Source organism: Neofelis nebulosa, chromosome 8, assembly GCF_028018385.1.
Source record: "Neofelis nebulosa isolate mNeoNeb1 chromosome 8, mNeoNeb1.pri, whole genome shotgun sequence".
Taxonomy (NCBI): Eukaryota; Metazoa; Chordata; class Mammalia; order Carnivora; family Felidae; genus Neofelis; species Neofelis nebulosa.
Genome location: NC_080789.1, coordinates 117,410,113 through 117,431,166, shown reverse-complemented (window position 1 = coordinate 117,431,166; position 21,054 = coordinate 117,410,113). Strand labels below are relative to the sequence as shown.

The window sequence follows — 21,054 nt, the reverse complement described above, 5'->3', positions numbered from 1 at the left end:
GGCTCTTCACTTCCACTCTTTGTGACCTGCTCCCTACACACCTTGAAGAGTGATCTTCAAAAACATAAATGGGATCATAGCACTGTTCCAATTAAAATCTTTCAATGGCTTCTCCCTGCACTAGAATAAAATCCCAATTCTTTACTGTGGTCTGGCACTCCCCATGTAATCCAGCCCCCCTCGACCCCCTGCGGCTCTCCGAACACATCTTGTTCACTCCCCCATTCCATCACTCAGCCTCAACTGCCCTGATCTTCCTGCAGGTCCTTGGAAACTCTAAGCACATTTGCACCTTATGGCCTCTGCACATACTGTCTGCAAACTCTTCTCCTGTCTTCATCCTTCATAGCTTAGCTTAGATGCACCTGCTCCAAGATGCTTTCTCTGCCTTCCTTGTCCAAAGTATGTTAGCTCTCTGTTACTCTTCATCCAACCCCATTTGTTTCTTTCATAGCATTAAGTACACTTGGTAATTATTTTGTTCACTTATTTTTTACCAGACCCCTTTTATAGTGCTTGAGAAAGTTGTGAGATCCTTGGTCCTACTCTCTCCTCCTGAATTCTGGGAGTGATGAATAGAAGGTCAAGTCCTGCCTGTGTGGAGAATCTGTATACTGTGTATTTATTCTACCCCTTTGAAAAGGGATACCCTTGTGAAGGAGGAGTCATTTCCTGGATTGGCACTAACCATGTGCGGCCATTCTTGACTACACTTTTCAAGAGGTCTTGCTCTCAGTTAGCAATGCATATTTTCCTCTGATTTCAATAAATTAATAACCAGTACAGGGGAATAAAGTAGGGGGGAATCACCTCTTTTCACAAAGTGTTATCAATCTTCAACCATTTGAAGGATTAGTTTGCTAAAAGGGATATTCAGAAGCATATAAAAGTATCTCCAAATAAATTCTATAAAGCCATAGACCATCTCCAGATAGATTAACTTCAAGTAGAAACTAAAAGATAATTCCCCATGGTAAAATCTTTAAACAAATTTAAATGATAAGATGAAAGAAAAAGTCAAGTCAGTTAGGTAATTAAAAGTCTAACAAAAAATATTCAACTTTACATGTAACTCTCATCTAGCATGAAATCAGCACAGTAAAATAATCATTTAGCAATAATTAATAAAACCAATGATCAGTCAGTATGTAGGTGTACCAAAAATCTTGTCAAGAATGCTCATAGCAGCCCTATTTGTAATAGACCTAACTTACTCTCACTTTAACATGTAGAAGATTATTTAAAAAGTGTCATGTTCAAGTTATCCATTCATAAGTTTCTAAGAATGTTGAATAAGTACTACATAATTTGCAAACAATGTCTGCAATTATACATAAAGTGACATATTATATATCCTCTAGAACAAATGAGAAACTAGTATCTAAAATAAATTAGAAAACAATATCTGAAATAAATTAGAAACTGGTGTCATGGTTTAAAAACTAAAAGGTTGAAGTCACCTATTATGAAATATTAAGTCTTAAAAATAAAACAGAAATAGCCTGTCTGCATACAAATCTGTGCACAAATATCCTGAGGGTTAGGAAAGATAGAGCCAAATCAATAATAATTTACAAATCATTCCAATAATCTACGTAAATATTCAAAATTTGAATATGATGGTGGTGGAGGCTACGGTGGCTGAAAAGCAATTGGCTGATGAAAGGTGCTTCTACACACCACAGTTACCTGAGAGATAATCATAAAATTTAGCATCTAAACTTAATAAATTCATTTAAAAAATAGGCTGAATATGGACTAACTCATCCAAATGCAGGGTGTTAGAAGAGAGTCCCCTTGAAATATGAAGTCAGCCATGTAAGGGCAAATAAGTTTGCCTTATACTGAGAGTAGAAGACTTAACGGATTTTCTTGTCTAACTGGTGGTTTGGGATAATAATGTGAAATACTTAAATCAGGGTTGGAAAGTTATAGTGACCACATGTTCTGATCCCAAATCAGGAATTTTAGCAATGTATATAAAAAGTTTTATGAGGATCTAAAAATTAAATTACATTTATACCTTTAACATACACCTAGGCCAACTTTATAGAAAATATTAAAACTGTATCAAATTTGAATAGTCCATAAAGGCAGTCATGGAAAGAATATTTCAGTATCATTTAATTCTTTGTTCTGAGTTCCAGTGCTCAGTGCTCCTTACCCAGTGCTCCTCGAACTTCGCTGTGAATGCAAACCATCTGGGAATTGTGTGAAAAGGCAGATGTGGATCCAGTAGGTCTGCCGTGGGGTCTGAGATTCTGCATTTCTAACAAGCACCTAGGCGCTTCTGTTGCTCTCTGGCTGGGACCACACTTTGAATAGGAAGTCCTTGAAGAGCCAGGAAAGGCCCCAGACCAGTTGCTTCCGAGCCACGAGCAACTTTGTCCCTTTATTCCAGTGTGCCATGCAAATATTACATGTTTTTCTGCTGACAGGGAAAAACTTAGGAAGCAGTGTTGTAGAAGACAATGACATAACGCATTTCAATATACTTTCAAAGGCAACAACATTAATTGGATTGGCCAGGGATCTGGCGTACTGGGTTAGATCTTCCTTATTTTTAAAGCTAATAGCTTTGAGGGTCGTATTTTAAACTAGGTACCATGTAAATTTGTCTTCTCTCACTTATAGGAACTTGTATTTTTTATAGTATTAGCAGAAAGTTCTCCTTGTTTTCTTTTCTTTGACGGGGAGCAAATAAAGTGCCCTGGGGAGACTGTCTTCACATTTGCCAGGGGTCCTGTGAAGCAGAATTCTACAACTACATGCCTACCCTAATTCCACATGGGCAGAGCCACACTCATTCTGTTCAGCATGACATCATTCACCGGAGCATTCTGCGTCGCACAGTCATATTTGTTGGGTGGATTAGCTTTCCATGCAATGGATTAATCATCCTCCGGGGTTCTTTAACCTCTTCCTTTGAGAAGGTGGATTTTGTATCCCTTGTGTTCGGCATCATGGGCCAACGAATGCAAATGATCATGTGGCTCTCTTGCCATTGGGACTCCTGTGGATCGGAGGCTCTCAAGCTTTCGTGTGCTTCTCAGTTACATTAGGAACTTGGTTGAAATACAGTTTCCTGGTCTTATTCGTGGAGAACATGAGTTAGTCAATTCAGGGTATGGTCCAGCAACCCTTATTTTATTTTTTTCAAGCTCCAAATTGCTTCTTGACAGGTGGACTCTAGACCACCCTTTGAGAAACGCTGCTTCAGTGGACCACAGTACATGAACGTGGCCCAGGAGTAACTGTTGGGAAGGTTCCATAATACTCAGAGCATCCTGTAAGGAGACATGAAGGCTCTGAGTTGTAAGAAGTTGTGAGGCTAAGAATGGTCACTGTTAGTCATGATGCACTAAGAGACGTGAGCTTTTTGTCCCAGGTTTCCAGTTTGAACTTAGGTTTTCAATTTAATTTCTTTCATTAGGGGTTTTTCTTTTCTTCAAGTTTATTTATTTTGAGAAAGAGAGAGAGAGAGAGAGAGCAAGCAGGGGAGGGGCAGAGAGAGAGGGAGAGAGAGAATCCCAAGTAGGCTCTGTGCTGTCAGCACAGAGCTGGATGCAGGGTTCAATCTCAGGAACTGTGAGATCATGACCTGAACTGAAATCAAGAGTCAGACACAACTGACTGAGCCACCCAGGTGCCTCAGGGGGTTTTCCTTTTACTGTATAATAATTAATGGTATTTATAGTACTCAGAAATCTGTCCTTTGATGGTGGGTCATGTTTTTAAAAGTAAAAAACATCACCTTTCATATATCTTATTTTTATTTATATATTTTTAACTTTTTTAAATGTTTGTTTAGTTAAACAAACATTAAGGAGGGAGATTTACTTTGCTCGCGTGCGGTGGTGGTGACTTAGCAGAAGCAAGATGGATTCATTATAGCAGAGCTAGTATGAATGAAGAAGACAAACATCCTATTAGCCCACACCGTCCTAGACACACTTGATTTTCCCAAGGGCTCCCCGGATGTTTTAGAAGACCTCATGGGAAAAAGTATTGCCTAGAGCTCTCCAAGGAAAACTTAACAAGAAAAAAAAAAGTGGCTTTAGAGAATCATTCTTGAATCAGATTTTTAGATGCACTAAACTTGTAAGAATGCAAAGAATTAAGATTAAAATTCTGAATTCCTACTGAAGAGATTCTTATTTTGTAAATGTCCCTGTCAAAGCAAAGTGCTAAATAAATATGGAAAAGATGGCTCTGACTGGGTTTCATAAACAACTATTAAAGGGCAACGTGGCCTCATGCCGTAATTTTCAATTCTTTTTAAGGCAACAAAAAGCTGTTTCGAAACAAGATCTTACGCATGATTACTAACATATAAAATGGGGGAAAAAACCCTCACTGCTCTCTTTAAAGTAGGTGACCACCCCCCCACACCAAGCATTGGCTTCCTCCTTGCCCTGAGTACTGCGCCCTGATCTCTCCCAGGGGAACCCTAACAGTCCACAAGACATGGTCTGAAATTCGCTCATCTAGTGGAAACAGCCCTAAACTAGACATCACAGTCATTTACGATGTTATGCCAATGTGGTTTTCGGTACTTCACCGATCTGGGCCTTACATTCCTTATTTGCGAGTTGTGTGTTTAAAATGGATAACTCACCTCCACCGGCTCTCTCACTTTCCATGACAAAAAGAAAATAAGGATTCCGCTTCATGCCAAGATAGGGTAACAAGAACTGGATTTATCTTCCTATCTAAAACAACTTAAAAATGGTTAAAACACATAAAGCAATATGGCTTTTAAGATACTGGACATCAGGTGTCAGGCGTCAAATGACACTGATCCCTGAGAGAAGGAAAACTCAAGAGGCGAACCCTATGGTCCCAGCCTGCTGCCTAGGACAGAGTTTACAGGCCACTCGCAGCCCAGGGAGAGAGAACCCGAGCGAAGTGCGGCAGCTTCCCCGAGCTGGGAGGCCAAGCTTGGCAGACTGGGGCTCTGTGATGACTAGAGTCTTCGGAGAAGATTACTGGAGAGGGGAGAACTCCCGGAGCACAGAACTGTGGAGACCTGCAGTCGGGGCGCCTGAAGCTTCAGCACAGAAACCATCGGCACCTGTGTGTGAGGAAACTGCATACCCGAGGACAGTAAAGGCCCACCTGATAGATCAGCTGCAACAGTCTCTGAGGCTCACGCAGGTCAAATAGTGCCTGATCCTACCACTCAGCAAAAGGCTTCATAATTTATGGGTGTCGGGTAGAGTAACCAGAAGGGTCTGACCTCAGAAGTGGAGAAGAATTAGCCTTACTGTATTTTTTGCTAACAAAGCACAGACCTGAAAGGATCAAACTGTTTCTAAGTAACATAAGTGCATCCCAGAACAAAACTCAACAATATTTATAGAAACGATCTATCACTCAACACATTAAAATTCAGTGTCTTCCAAGAAACAGACTCTTAACTACAGAGAACAAATGTTACCAGAGGGGAGATAGGAGGAGGGGACGGGAGAAATAGGAGATGGGGATTAAGGTGTGCACCTGAGATGAGCACCAGGTGATGCATGGAAGTGTTGAATCACTATATTGTACACCGGAAACTAATACAACACCATATGTTAACTCTACTGGAACTAAAATAAAAAATGTAATACAACACCCCCATCCCTGCCCCCAAAGTCAGTGTCTGACATGACCCATGATAAAGAGAAACATCAACCAATTGAAAGCAAACTGGAAATGATACTAGAACCATTACCAGAACTGGATTTCATATGAGCGAGAGGAAAGACTCAGTATGTTAAGGAGAGACACGAAAGGTACAGAAAGACCCAAATCTAATTTTGGGAGATGGAATTATACTACCTGAGATGTAAAACCCACTGACGGAAATAAAGGTAAATGAAACATTGCCTATATATATATATATATATATATATATATATATATATATATTCTGAACTTGAAGGCATAGGAATAGAAACATTCCAAATTAAAACACAGGGAGGAAAAAAGACTGAAAAAAATGACCAAAGCCATAAGAAGCTGTGCGAAAATGTCAAGCAGCCAGATGTAGGTGAAAATGGAGTTTCCAAAGGACAGTAGAAAGAGAAGGGGACAGAGAAAATTATTTGAAGAAATAATGGCTCCAAATTTTCCAAATTTGATGAAAACCAGAAGCCTATAGATCCAAGAAGCTCAATAAAACCCAAGCATAAGAAACATAAAGAAAACAACACCAAGACACATCATAATCAAATTGCTCAAAATCAGTGAAAATGATAAAATTTTAAAAGCAGTAGTGAAAAAATGACATCTAGGTAAACAAACATAGAAGGACAGCAGATTTCTTCTCAGAAACAACACAAGTGTGAATAAAATGAAGCGACATGTTTACTGAAGGGAAAAATGTCATTGTAAAATTCTATGCCTAACAAAAATATTTTTCAAACACAAAGACAAAATAAAGTCTTTTTTAGACACATAAAAGATGAAAGAGGGGCACTTGGGTAGTTCAGTTGGTTAAGCATCTGACTCTTGGTTTTGGCTCAGGTCATCATCTCAATGGTTCATGGGTTTGATCCCTGCATCAGGCTCTGTGCTGACAGCACAGAGCTTGCTTGGCATTCTGTCTCCCTCTCTCTCTGCCCCATCCCTGCTTGCTCTCTATCTATCTCTCTAATAAATAAATAAATAATAAACACTTAAAAATGAAAGAATTTATCAACAGAGCTGTACCACAAGAAATGTTAAAAGTCTTTTGGGCAGAAAGAAAATGATACCAGATGAAAATCTGCATTTATAGAAAGGAGTAAATAGCACTTTTTCTAATTTATTTAAATCTCTGTAATTTATAATCGGTCATTTATAGCCCAAAACAAGAACAATGTAGAGTTTACAACATGTATGAGTCAAATGCATGAGAAAAAGCACAAAAGTCAGGAGGACAAAAGTGGAGGCACAGTGTTGTATGATTCTTCAACTATATGTTTCTGTGTATAATATAATGTGAAGATGATGTGCGGAATTATATATGTATACTATAAACTCTAAAGCAACCATTAATCTAACAACAAAGAATCATAACTAATAAAAACTAAACAAATAAATAACAAAAAAAGGAATAAAGTCGAATGTTCAATTAAGCCAAGAAGATGACAAAAATAAAAGATGGGAAAGGAAAAAGAGAAGAACAAATGAAATGACATTTAAAGCCAACCATGTCAATAGCACATTAAATGTAAATAGTGCAGACACCCTCCCCCCAAAAGGCAGAAGTGATATGAATAAAAAAAAAAGCAAGTCCCAATTAAATGCTGCCCACAAATAGCCAATTTGGACTAGAATTAGAAAGCTTAGAAACAGGTATAGAATTTAACATGCTAATTCTAACCAAAAGAAAGCAGGAGTTTCTCTATTAATAGCAGAAAAGGCATATTTCAAAGCAAAGAATATGCCAAGGTATACAGGTAATTTCATACATATAAAGGGGTCATCAAGAGGACATACTATTCCTAAATACTTTTGCACTTTAATAAGAGTTTCAAAATGCATAACGAAAAAACTGATAGAATTGTGAGAAAAAAATTGGCAAATCCACAATAATGGGTATTTCTGTAATGTACTGGTTAACACATTTGCCTCACATAATAATTGATAGAACAAGTAGTTATAAAATCAACAAAGATGTAGAATATTTGAACAATATTTATCAACTGGACCTTATTAAACTTTATAGAACACTTTATCAACCACATCAGAATGCTCATTTTTTTCAAGTACATGTGGAATATTAACAAGTTAAACCATATTCTGGGTCACAGAACAAATCTCACACTAAAACAAATCGTCAAGTAATATACGTTCTCTGACTACAATGGAATTAAATTATAAACCAGTAACAGACCAATTAAAATCCTCAAATATTTAAAAACTAAATATCACACTTCTAAATAATCCATGGGTCAAGGAAGAAATCAAAAGGGAAACTATAAAAGTATTCTTAACTGAATGAAGATAAAAAAATGACATCAAAATTTCTGAGAGGCAGCCAAAATAGTATTAGAGGAAAATTTATACAACTAAATATCATTATTAGAAAAGATTAAATTATCAAATCAATAATCTTAGTTTTTACTTTAAGAAAGTAGACAAAGAAGAACAAATGAAACCCCAAAGTAATCAGATGAAAGGAAATAAGATCACATTAGAAATCAATAAAATAAAAAACAGAAAAAGAGATTAAATCAAAGAAACAAAAGTTCTTCAAGAAGATAGTAGCATTGATAGGCTTCTAGTTAGACTGATCACGAGAAAAGACAAACATTACTAATACCAAGAGTGAAAAAAATGTCATAACTATAGATTATAAATCTATATTAAAGGATAAGAGAATATTATGAACAAGTTTATGCCAATACATTTGAGAATTTAGATGAAGTGAATTAATTCCTTGAAACACACAAATATTTCAAGAAATATTTCAGAAAGAAAGAAATAACCTGAACAGCTCTATATTGATTAAAGAAATTGGATTTGAAGTTTCATACCTTCGAAAATGAAAACTAGGTTCAGGTGGCTTAACTTGTGAATTCTACCAAACATTTAAGGGATGAATAATACCAGTGCTATAAAATTCTCCCAGAAAACTGAAGAGGAAGGAACACTTTCCAATTCATTTACTGAAGCATTACTGTGATAGCAAAAAGGAGACATTACCAGAAAAGAATACTTGCAAACCAATATCCCTCATGAACATAGATGCAAAACTCTAAGCAACATTTTGGCAAATTAAATTCAACAATGTATAAAAAGGATAATATATTGTGACCAAGTGGATTCATCCCAAGAATGCTGGGTTGGTTTAACATTTGAAAACCAAATCAGTATGATTCTTTATGACAACAAACTCTAAAAGAAAAACCATAAGACAATCTCAATAGATATAGTAAAAAGCATCTGACAAAATCCAGTATCTATTCCTGATTAAAAAAAAAATCCTCATTAAAGTAGTAATAGAAAGAAACTTAGCCTGATGAAAGTCACCTAACAAAAACCTATAGCTAACAGTAAACTTCATGGTGAAAGACTGATTGTATTCCCTCCAAAATAAGGAATGAGACTAGGATATCTGCTCTTACCACTTTTTTCCCCGATATCATACAGGAACTTCTGGCCCATGAAGTCAGGCAAGAATATATAAAGGGCATCCAGGTTAGAAAAGAAGAAAAAGAAGTCTTTTTTTTGTAGATGGCATGATTGTTTATGTGAGACACTGGCAACTGACAATCTGTTTTTGTATGGCTTCAAAGAATGAAGAATGGTTTTTACATTTTTGTATAGTTGTAAATAATAACAACAATAAAAGAAGAATCTGCAACAGAGACTTTATGTGGCCCATAAAGCCTAAAATATTTACTATCTGGCCCTTTAGAGAAAATGTTTGCCAATCCCTGGTCTGTGTAGAAAATCTACATAGAAAATTTATGCAGAATCTCCACAAGCCTACTAGATCAAATAAGTGAATTTAGCAAGGTCGTGAGATATAAGATTAATACACAAAATCAATTAAACTTCTACATAATGACAATGAACAATTAGAAATTGAAATTTTAAAAATTCCACTTAGAGTAGCATCAAAAACATTTACATAGGGGTAAATCTGACAAAAGATGTAAAAACCCTATGTGATGAAAATTACATAATATTGCTGAGAAATAAATAACACAAAAATAACGGAGAGATATTTCTTCTTTATGAGTCAGATGACAATAATGTTACGATGTCCATTTTCCCCTAATTCAATGCCATCTCAAAATCTCAGAAAGCATTTCCTGTAGAAATTAACAAACTGGTTTAAAAATTCTTATGGAAATGTACAAAACTAGAATAGCCAAAATAATTAAAAAAAGAAAAAAGGTAGGAAAATGTATACTACCTAACTTTAAGGCTTACTATAACAATATAGTAATTAAGACAATGTGGTATTGGTGTAAACATAGACAAACAGAATAATGGAACAAAGCAGATATAGTCAACTAAATTTTTTCCCCCAATTACAAAAGAGATTCAGTGGGGAAAGGGTATATTTCAACAAATGATGCTCAGATGCCCCCTAGGATCATAAACAAAAATTGACGCAAAATCGTTCACAGACTTAAATGCAGAACCAAAAAGTTATAAAACTTCCATACCAAAACATGGAAAATCCTTGTGATTGTGTATTAGGCAAATATTTCTTGGACATAACCCCATTTAAAAAAGAAAAAGATATGGGGCGCCTGGGTGGCGCAGTCGGTTAAGCATCCGACTTCAGCCAGGTCACGATCTTGCGGTCCGTGAGTTCGAGCCCCGCGTCAGGCTCTGGGCTGATGGCTCGGAGCCTGGAGCCTATTTCTGATTCTGTGTCTCCCTCTCTCTCTGCCCCTCCCCCGTTCATGCTCTGTCTCTCTCTGTCCCAAAAATAAATAAAAAACGTTGAAAAAAAAATTAAAAAAAAGAAAAGAAAAGAAAAGAAAAAGATCAATAGAACTTCATCAACATCAACTTTGGGGGGAAGTCATTATCTTGATCTAATAATGGCTTCTGGGTATTCATATATACATTAAAATTTTTCAAATTGACCTTCTAAACATGTGCATGTATGTGTCATTTATAAAGCTATCACATGTTTTAAGTTAAATAAAAATGAAATAGGGAAAACATTTGAGATATATACATGTATATATGTATATACATATGTGTGTATATATATATATATATATATATATATATAAAATATTAGAGTTAAAAATCTAACTTGCTGGAATCCTTAAGTAATTTTTACATTTCTTTCTCACTTTAAAGGATAAATGCAAATAACAGGAAAAAGCCAATCAGAAGCAAGTCTATATATAACTCCATATTTGGTATCATCACATAGTCACTCATACGTACTAGTGCTAACTAAGTAATTTAATAGCATATCACCAACAGACTAGCCCCAGCACTCCAGGGAGTATCTGGAGTGTGAGGAAAGTACACAAGACCACAAAGTTGCATAAAGAGTTTTAATTAACAAAATATTACAGTTCAATCAAACATTAAGTATGTGGACTGCATTACTGTGAGAATTACTGGGTGATTTTAGCCTCTGAAGTCCCTTTACCTGACTCAAAAGTGTTAGTGATATTTTTCTTTTCCTGTGCCAGGCTTCAAGGTTCATCTTCCACACTCTCTGCAGTGCCACTTCATGTGCTGAGTCTAGGAGGCTGCCAAGACAACCTTTTCCTTCCACCCAACTTGAACTGCTCCTCCCTCTCTCTGTTGGACCCACTTCTGGTTGTATTTTCTGCAATCTCTTCAATTTCCTGCCTTCCAGAAAGTTACAGGTCATAATGTAGCTTTCACCTGCCTGGTATAGATATTTGCAAAACAAATCCAACATTATAATGGGGAAAGGAGCTTAATGCCTTTTATAGGTGCTCATCATCTTTCTATCTGATCACTTTTTCTGCTCATCTTGCTCAGTGAAGTTTTGCTCATCTTGCTCAGAAGTTTTTCCTGCAACTTCTTTCCCTCCTTGTATGACTTTCCTGTGTTATGGTTTTGTTATAATTAGCAAATAACCTTGGTACATCCCTTAGACTTCTCACACTTTCAGCAGAATTGCCAACAGATCTGCATCCACGTTCACAAGGCTTTGTAACGATGCAAGACCGTGGGCTGATGCTTTTGAGAAGGAGGTTTGTGTAAAATCATAAAGAGGATAAGGATTATATTATTCTTCTCATGCTGCATTTACCAGAACAGGAGATTTCTCAGGGTGTATAGAAGAGTCTTACCTGGAAAGGCTCTAACTCCAGGATTATTTTTCAACATAATTGAGTCAGGAAATCCTTGTTGACCGCTTAACAGTATTTAAACACAAACCCTTTGGAAACTCCCTCTTCCTCTGGCTTCTAGAACTCCTAGACAACCTGTTAACTTCTTGAAGTTATCTTGACAGCTCTTCTTCCTACCTATATGCTCTGTGAATGCAAATGTAGACATTTCCCCAGCTTCTCTAAACTCTCTGCCAAAAACAACTTATTCACCCTCACTTACGACTTAATTACCTCTCACTGATAATCCCGATCTTCCCTTCTCTCCTGCCTCTAGACTTGCACTGTCCAATAAGAAAGCCACTAGTCACTAGTGAGACCTTGAAATGTGGCCAGTCCCCCTTGAGATGTATAAGTATAAAACACAAATACAAGAAAAAATTAATATTGATTAAATGTTGAAGAATATTTTGGATACATTGGGTTAAATTAAATATATTACTAAAAGTAATTTCATTTGTTTCTTTTTATCTTTTCTGAAATTCTAGCTCCTAGAAAATTTAGTATTACATATGTGGCTTGCATTACATTTCCACTGAACAGCGCTGCTCTAGACCTGAAATTCAAACTGACCATTTAAATTGAACACAGTAGAAACTGATACCAATCTATTCCAGACCCTCAAGCCTGTTCACTGTTATTATGCAATAAACATCAGTTGGCATGAGACACATAGCTTGTATAACATCAGCTGCTGCTGTTAAGGAAATTGTATGATGAAGGAACTAGCTCTAGGATAAATAACTTATGAACTGGGTGACAGGATGACTCTGGTAATTGTCAAAGAGCCTGTCAGCATCACTCATGGGCAGCTACGGCAGGAATGTATGTAGGACTGGGAAATAACACTATATGCTTTTGACTAGAAAGGTACAGCAGTTATGAATGAAAACAACCAGGGATTTGCCAAAATAGTGGATAAAGTGTATATGCATTTGGAGTCAGAAATGTGAGCAGTTACACATTGTAACATATTCACCTCAGGTACTATAACCACCTAAATGTGCCAAATATTTTCTTACATGATCTTGGCTAATAGAATCTTCCTCTTCACCTAGCCTAAAACCTGGAGTCATTCTTGACTCAACCCTTTCCTTTATTCCCCATAGCCAAGCACCAAACCCCATTTATTCTACCAACACCCACTCGCCACATCCACATTTTTTTCCTCCTTAAAGAAAACCAGAGAAGGGAGACACAGGTCCATATGCTGCCCCCACGGTCCCAAGAGGGAGAGCTCACGATTCGGCCTGCCGCTATATGGTGACGAGTAACTTACAAAAAAACAACGTCCTGTTCTTTTCTCCAGTAGAAATAGCTGGTAGTTAGGAATGCAAATAGGTGAGATGGACAGGCCCTCAAGATACCTTAAGATGACACAGGAAAGGGTTTTAGAGCAGAACAAACCCTATTTTCTTTCTTTGCTTCTCTCTTTCCTGTCCCTTCCCCCTAATTATTTTTATTGCCTTCTTTTTCTAATACATGTAAGCTGTGTGGGTCGGTGAACACAGTTACATTACTTTACATAGCAGAATACAATTCCTAAGTGATTTTGGATTATCTCTTGACTTGCGTTAAGAGGAAATAACTCAGAATTGCATGTGCAGCTGGCATTTATGTCAATTAAACTGTAAACCTTATTGAATTTTAAGACTTTGAGTAGCCTAGAAATTCTCTTCTTAAACGAACTGGCAATTGTCTAAGCATATGTACCAGGGTACTTAATTTTTATAGTTTCATTGTTTTTAAAGACCCTACTGATGGCATGTTAGGTTGTGCGAGTCCTGTTCAATAACAGAATGCATAGATATATAAAGTCTATGTGCAGAAGCTCTCTTACCTGTGTATTGATTGATTATAGGCAAAGAAAATTTGATGCACAGATTTTTTTTCGAAAAAATCTGTCTTTGAAATGGTCCTTTGCTGTCACAGTTAAGGCCGTCAAACTATAGCCTAGTTGTTTCAGTCAGCTCCTTTGCTATTGAGTTCTTGCCAGTATTTTATTTAAGTGCTAAGTAAATAATATCTTAAGTGGAATTATGAGTGCCACTAATTATTAATGGGATATCCATTTCCTTAATCAAATTCAGATTATAGAGCAATTACTAAAGTATGTTTTATAATCTTTGATTTGGAAAAATTCGATCTCTAACTTTCCTGCAGCATAAACCATACTAACACATGGTTCAGCTGCAGCCATGATCCAACACATGGGCAGTTTTGTGTGTCCAAATATCCCCCATCAATTAAATCCTATTGTTACATAAGTCTCTTTCCAGCCTCTGTACACCTGCATTGGACTAAACCACAAAGTCAATCAACTGTACCTTTACTGCGCCATTCTCGTGGATGGTGACACAGTTGTCGGCATCTTCTGAGAGTTGGTACAAGGCTTGAGCTGTTGCTCGATGCACATTGGGGTCATCTGATTTCAGGTAATGCACTAATGGAGCCACTGCTTTGTACTCGCCAAAGGCCACTCTATTTCTGCCCCACATACAGCACCGTGAAATAGCTTCTGCTAGATGACGCCTCAGTTTATCATTATTCTGCACAAAGGAAATGAATTGTGGTACATGCATTGCCAAGAACCCGTGAGGTCATGTTTCTGTGCTACCTGTTTATTATCCAATAAAATGCCAGTGAGTCAAGGGAGAAGGGCTAAGTGGCTATTCAGGTGGTGTCTTGAAAGAAATTAGTATTTTGGTGGCCCCGATGGACCAACGTTCAATCCTGAATTTTCTTCTTATGACTTTAAAAAATGTTTAACTTTTTTTAATTGACTACTGAACATAGTTAATACACTCAAAAGCAATCAAGTGCCTGGCATTTGTTATTTGCTCAAGGTTTGATTTCCTTTTGAGCAAGTGCTTTAATAAAAAAAGAAAAGTAGTTAAAGAATACTGGACATTCTTAAGGGAGCATTTCATTTAACTGGCATAGGTAGATTCACCCTATACTTTCACCCTAGGAATACTTCTACATCAGTAATATACCTTGGTTTCCTAGAGGGAGAAGACAGTGCAGCAAACAATGATATGTTTGAGTCCGCCATTTTCCTTTATCCTTTATACACACTATATCCTTTCTTTTGTATGTAATTAACTGCAATAGGTATAATATAACCAAATAGGATACAGTTTTCTGCTTAATAATTGTACTTTCTCTTGATTGAGGCAACAACTTGGTGTCCTTAACTGAATCTGGCAGTTATTCTTAGGAACTCAGAATTAGACTAAAAAGTCTTCTAAACCAAGCATCCTTCCAGTGATTGAATTTCTGCTCTACGACTTTCCTGCCAAGAGGTAGCCCAAGCTACGCTCAAATACCTCTGATTGTGGTGAAGTCATTATCTCTCAAGGCTGCTTATTCTGTCTGGCACAGCTCTGAATAAATAATACAGTGGTTGCCAAAGTCTTCTAGTTCAAGAATGCCATCAATCCAAGCTTGCTAAGCCTGGGGAAGAGCATTTAACTTGTAATGTTGGCATGAACAATCATCTTAAGGATAATGAATGATAATGATGGTGGTGATGGAAAATGATAGTTAACACTTCTATAATAACACTTATATTTGGCACTACTTTACTTGCCAGGGACAAATAAAAAATAGCCTATATTTTACAAGGATCTTGCATATTAAATTGTACAGTTAGAACACACTTTCACATTGATCAGTCTCGGAGACATTAAATTAGTTGACCAAAATCTCATACCTCATAGGTGATGGATATTAAGCTTGAATCCAGGTCTCCGGACTCTAAGTTTATGGTTTTTACCACTACCCCATGATATCTTAAGACCATATACATTTAAAATAAAAGGATGTGTTACTTACTGTATTTGCTAGTTTGGACAATAAAGGGACAACTCCACGATCTGTAATAACAGCCAAATTTTCTTGATCTTTTGCTATATTTGTAATAGCAGCACATACACTTGCCAAAACTTCTTTATTATCTGATTTCAGTAAATTGACGACAAGTTCCAAACCACCAACAAAGGAACGGACCATTTCTCCAGCATCCTAGAGAACAATGAAAAACAAAAGATGTTATCAAAAATAATCTTTTGATTAGCATTTTTTTTCAAAAAAGCAGAAAGTAAGGATAAGGCTGTTAAGTACACCTTTGGTATAAAAAATTCAATTTATTTATTATACATAATTTCCATGTATGTTTGCATATGTACATAACCACACGATTCAACTTCAACAAATATTTATTGAATAATTATGTGAGAGTTACCATGCTAACTACTGGGAATACAGAAGTTAGTAAAATACAGCTTATTCTTATTTGCAGTAGTTATGCTTTATGAAGTCATCACAAAAACTGAGTTAGTAAATACTGAACCATTGTTTCTAGGGGGAATGCAGTGTTAGGTCAACAGATCAATACATCACTGATCAATAGATAACCTTGTTTTATGGGTTTTTCCACTTAGGCTATCTTATTTTATATATTGTTAATTCATCAACTCATGGACACCTGAACTCATGGTGAGTCCATGGCTGAACTCATGGACACCACCACACTATAAGTCATGCCTGAAGGAAGCTTATCTAACACATGAATTTTCTCTGAAAGGCACAGCCTTCTTGGGTTTAGGAACACTAGAGAGCACTGGGTACCATACACAGGGGCCATGTTAAATAGTGAAATCACCAACAAAACCCACAAAGATGTGAAAAGTATGGCACTAACTAGACAACAAAATTGATGCTTGTTAACAGTATGGGAGCTAACAACAAAAAGGCAGAGAGTCATCTTGTTCAACCTCAGCTGAGAACGTGCATTTTGGGCAACTCAAAATTTTCACCTCGCCGTGCACGTCCAAGAATGACCATGGGAGTGCTGTGAGTATTGATTTCAGGGTTACAAAAATTTTAGCAACAGGGTGAAAATTCCCAAACAGACTTTGTGAAGAATGTAGACTGACTGTGCATGCTCTTTTGCCATCATGTTGCTTGCCATCCAGTGGGGAAGAGTGGCATTAGGAGATAAGTGTAATGAACAGCACTAAGAGGAAAGAGGTAAAGATACTACAATGACACACAACAAGGGAGGCATTCAAGGACGTACCCCGCCCCAAGAGAATGTTGGTAAACTAAAGTCTAAAAGATAAGGAGTTATCCAGGATGGAGGGGATTCAGGATGGAGGAATAATCATGAAACAGACCTGAGAATGAGAGAGGAGGCACCTTTTTTTTTTTTTTTCTTTCTTCAGTGTAGTGTAGCTAGAGCATAAGTATGAAAGGGAGAATGGGAGAAAATGATACTTCCTGAGATCTTGAAGGCTCTTTACTGTTAGCCTTGGCAGAGAGTATAGAGATCATTTTAAGGGCATGAGAAAGCCACTGAAAAGGTTTAAGTGTGTGTCTTACGGGGGAAGAGTGGGGAAGGGCATTTTATCAATTTTGTATCACAATAGCTCTCTCAGGATTGCAGAGTTGAGGTTGGGGCAAAGAATGTGCTGGGGACTCAGAGGCTATTTCATTAAAGTCACTTAAGAGGTGGTGGCAGTTTGGATGCAGGTTATAGTCTGGACCTGGAGAAAGGGGTGTGGGTTGGTGAGCACCAACTGGAGATGATGAGGACCAGTGATCTGATGGTGATGCCCATGTTTTTGGTTTGGCCCCATGGTTCTCATGTTGGAAAGGCAGGGTGTTGTTTTGTGTTCTTACGGTGAGAAAGGATGGTATTTGATATTAGGAGGCCTAATTTGAATGAAATGCCTACAAGACATTTGAGTGGAAACATCCGGAAGTCAGTTGCATATATGCCTTTGGAGCTCAGGAAAGAAAACCAGGCTTGTGTCATAGACTTGGAAGTTGTCAGTATGGAGACCATAACTGAAATAATGCATGTGAGAGATGGCGAGTGAGGGAGAAGTGGGTTCTCTGTGTCAGTGCTGCAAGTGTGGGTGGGAAAAGAATTTGCCAGAGGAACCTGAAAATGGATAGTTGCCCGGAAATCCTCACCTCCCTAATGTATGGTGGTGGCTGTGTGATGTCCAATTATTTGGCTCTGGGGCTTTCTCAAGAACTTAATACCTTTTTTTTTCTTGGTGCAAAAGGTGATTTTATTAAAGCACGGGGACAGGAACCATGGGCAGAAAGAGCTGTACTGGAGTTGTGTGTGTGTGTGGCTGGGGTGGGGGGGGCGTTCTATGGAGTTGGGGAGATAAAGTCAAGAAGGAGTTTCCAAAGAGAAACTAATATCTTCTAAGTGCCAATCATGTATCAGGCACTTTGCATACATTATCTCAGTTAAATCACACAAAAACCACACAGAACAGATATTATTTCCATTTTAGATTTTAAAGACTGAGGTTTCAAAGATGTTGAATACCATAAACTAGACTGTGTCCCTCAAGGGTCTGTGTTCTAGTAATCTTAATGAACTTTATAATCATAAATCTGAACATCTCATTCCCCTATCTCCCCAATTCTTTCATTGCCCTTAGGCAATTCTTCTTGCCCTTAGGATAAAAAACAAACTCCACATGTGGTTTACAAGCTTTTCATGGTGTGTGTGCCCCTGGCTTTCCTGCCTCACCTCTCTGCCTTGATCCCCTCTTCCAACCCCCTACACATGAGCCTTAAGCCAGTCCCACCCCAACCCCCCACCCCCATGCCCTGGCCCAGGAGTTAATAATCAGAATTCTGACACTCACTCTCTGAGAATGTGGCTCATTAAGTCTGGGATGGGGCCTATGAATTTTTTTTTTTTTTAATCTCTCTTGTGAGTCTGAACTTCAGCCAATATTAGGAACATCAGTCTTTCAAGTTCATGTCCTCAAACGTGCCACTTGCATGTCTCTGTATCTTTGCCCATGGCTTTTTTGTCTACTTCCCCACTAGCTTGGGACTTTCCACATAGCCTCGGCTACCAACTAAGGTAATGTTCTCTTTAGGGAGGCTTTCCTGAACTGTGAGTCTGGATTAAGCTGCTCTTACTATAACACCTGGTTCTTCCATGTTATAGCATTTACTGCTCTCTGCAGGAGTGACTTAAATTTATTTGCCTTTGTTTATCATTGTATGCCGAGTTTTTGAGAAAGTTTCTGGCAAGTTTCTAGAAACACCATTGAATGAACTTGCAAACTCACAGCTACAAAAGGAAGCTTTTTCTGAGGACATAATGAACCAAACTAAACTTCTAGGGAATGGTGAAGGCAGGACCCCCTCAGGTTCTTCCCAAGTGTAAGTGGAAAGTATCTTTTCCACAACACGCTGCCTTTCCTGCCTGCTATGGGGACTGTGCAAACAATATTAGTGGCCTTGTTCTCAATACCACATGTAAATACAGGACACACTTTCACATTCTGATGCGTTAATAAAATTACTTACAAAATATCTGCCATTTTCCCTAAAATTCTACGATAAAGCTTGTTATATAAAACAAATGATTATACTTTCAACCGAATTCTACACTGTCACCTCATTACACTTCTGTGCACTAAGGCACAATCAAATCAAAAGACTGTAAAAGCTAATTTATTAACCTTTGGCCAAATATCCCACATAAATTAATCCACGTTGCCATTTGAAGCACTTAGCAGTGGTAGTTGCTGTAGTGCTATTTCCATGTTGTAGGTGAGGAAAACCTTAGAGAAATAAATTAATATGTGCAAAGTACAAGAAGGATACACGGCAGAGTGGGATCTGAATCCGTGTCTGCCTGGCCCCGAAGCCACTCTACAATACTGCAGTCATTGGTCCAAATGAAATAAATTCATAATCTTAATCATGTACTTGGTCCGGATGCATGAGTAAACTCAAAAGCAAAAACAATGGCTCTTAGAATTGCAGGGAACTTCCAAAGTGCAGCCCCCAAGCTCCACTTTTTTAAGTGATGTTATGTGTGTCAATAAGCTGATATATTAGTCAATTATGAAACTACAGAACGATTTTTCTTTCTCAAGAAAGACTGAAGGAATTCTGGGAAGACAATGGTGGCATAGTTTTTGAGACTCTCTCAGAAAACAGACACACTAGTGGCAGCAAAACAAAAAGCACAGAAATGCTAGATGAAAAGATATCGTCACAGACCCCCAAATACAAGCAGATCGGGGCAAACTACTGAAATTACAAAGCCCACGTGTTCTAAGAAACCAGAAATCTGCAGAAAGAGGGACTTGTAAAGGCCCTGGAACCAGGGAGCCCACACTGATTAATGAATAAGACCAAAATGCCTCCAGGTCTGATGGTGCTGGAGCATTCTGTGGTCTGAATCCTTTGAACTCGTTATACTACAAACTGAAGGTTCCTTCTAGGTTGAAGGCTGCACTGAGGAGAAACTAGTGGGAGCTGCACACAAATAGAGCATGGCAGGGACAGAGGGATGAAGGAATGATAGAGTCCAGGTAAAAAGAGAGGAGGGGAACAAAGCAGTCTGAGTCTGCTCTCCATCACTGGGAAAGTAACAGAAATGGGATCTTGAGGACCATGAAATTAGAAATGCCACCCTGGTCCACATCTCCCTCTCAAAACACCACGAAAACTCACTGCACTTAAAAATGAGCAAAACAAAAAGACTATGGTCAATTTCCATATAGAATTACTAGAAGAAAAGGAATGAGCTGAAAGAAAATTACAGAAGCAATGAAAAGAAAATGTTAATTAGAATTATCAAAGCTTATAAATTGGGTGATTAGTAAAAAAAACAATTGTTAAGGGCAGGTGAAACCCATCTACAAAGAATTAGACACAAAAGCAGAATTCATTTTGAAAATGAAGAGTAAACCAGAAGGAACATAAAAATTAATAAATATAATGGGTAATACCTTTAAATAAATAGAATATGTGGAGTCCAAGGTGACAGAGGTTGGGGGAGGGGAGCACCTGGGTGGTTCAGTCGGTTAAGCATCCAACTCTTGGTTTCAGCTCAGGTCATGATCCCACAGGTTCGTGAGTTTGAGCCCTGCTTTGGGCTCTGTGCTGCCAGTGTGAGACCTACTTGAGAGTCTCTCCCTCTCCTTCTCTCTCTGCCCCTCCCCCACTCACACTGTCTCTGCCTCTCTCAAAATAAATGAATAAACTTAAAAAAAAATGATAGGGAAAAAGCTAACAAAAAATTGAAAAGACTAGGCAGAGAAAATAACATATGCATAGTGAGTCCCTAAGAAGGGAACAAAGCAATACAATGGAGCAAATTTTGAAAACCAGGATTCAAGAAAACTCTCTCCTGAAATAAATAAAACCTGAGAGTCACCCTATGTACCTGGGAAAA

General features: G+C 37.7%; 1 protein-coding gene across 3 annotated transcripts in view; it reads right to left on the bottom strand.

Moving 5' to 3' along the window:
• The window catches only part of ODAD2 (outer dynein arm docking complex subunit 2), a 181,244-nt gene that overhangs the window by 32,626 nt on the left and 127,564 nt on the right, over positions 1–21,054 (bottom strand). For all 3 annotated transcript variants that reach the window (XM_058681605.1, XM_058681603.1, XM_058681604.1), the window contains 2 exons: positions 15,657–15,845; positions 14,147–14,368 (listed from right to left, as the gene is read on the bottom strand). In XM_058681605.1, coding sequence (XP_058537588.1) covers positions 14,147–14,368; positions 15,657–15,845 — 411 coding nt within the window. The remainder of the gene's footprint in view (positions 1–14,146; positions 14,369–15,656; positions 15,846–21,054) is intronic.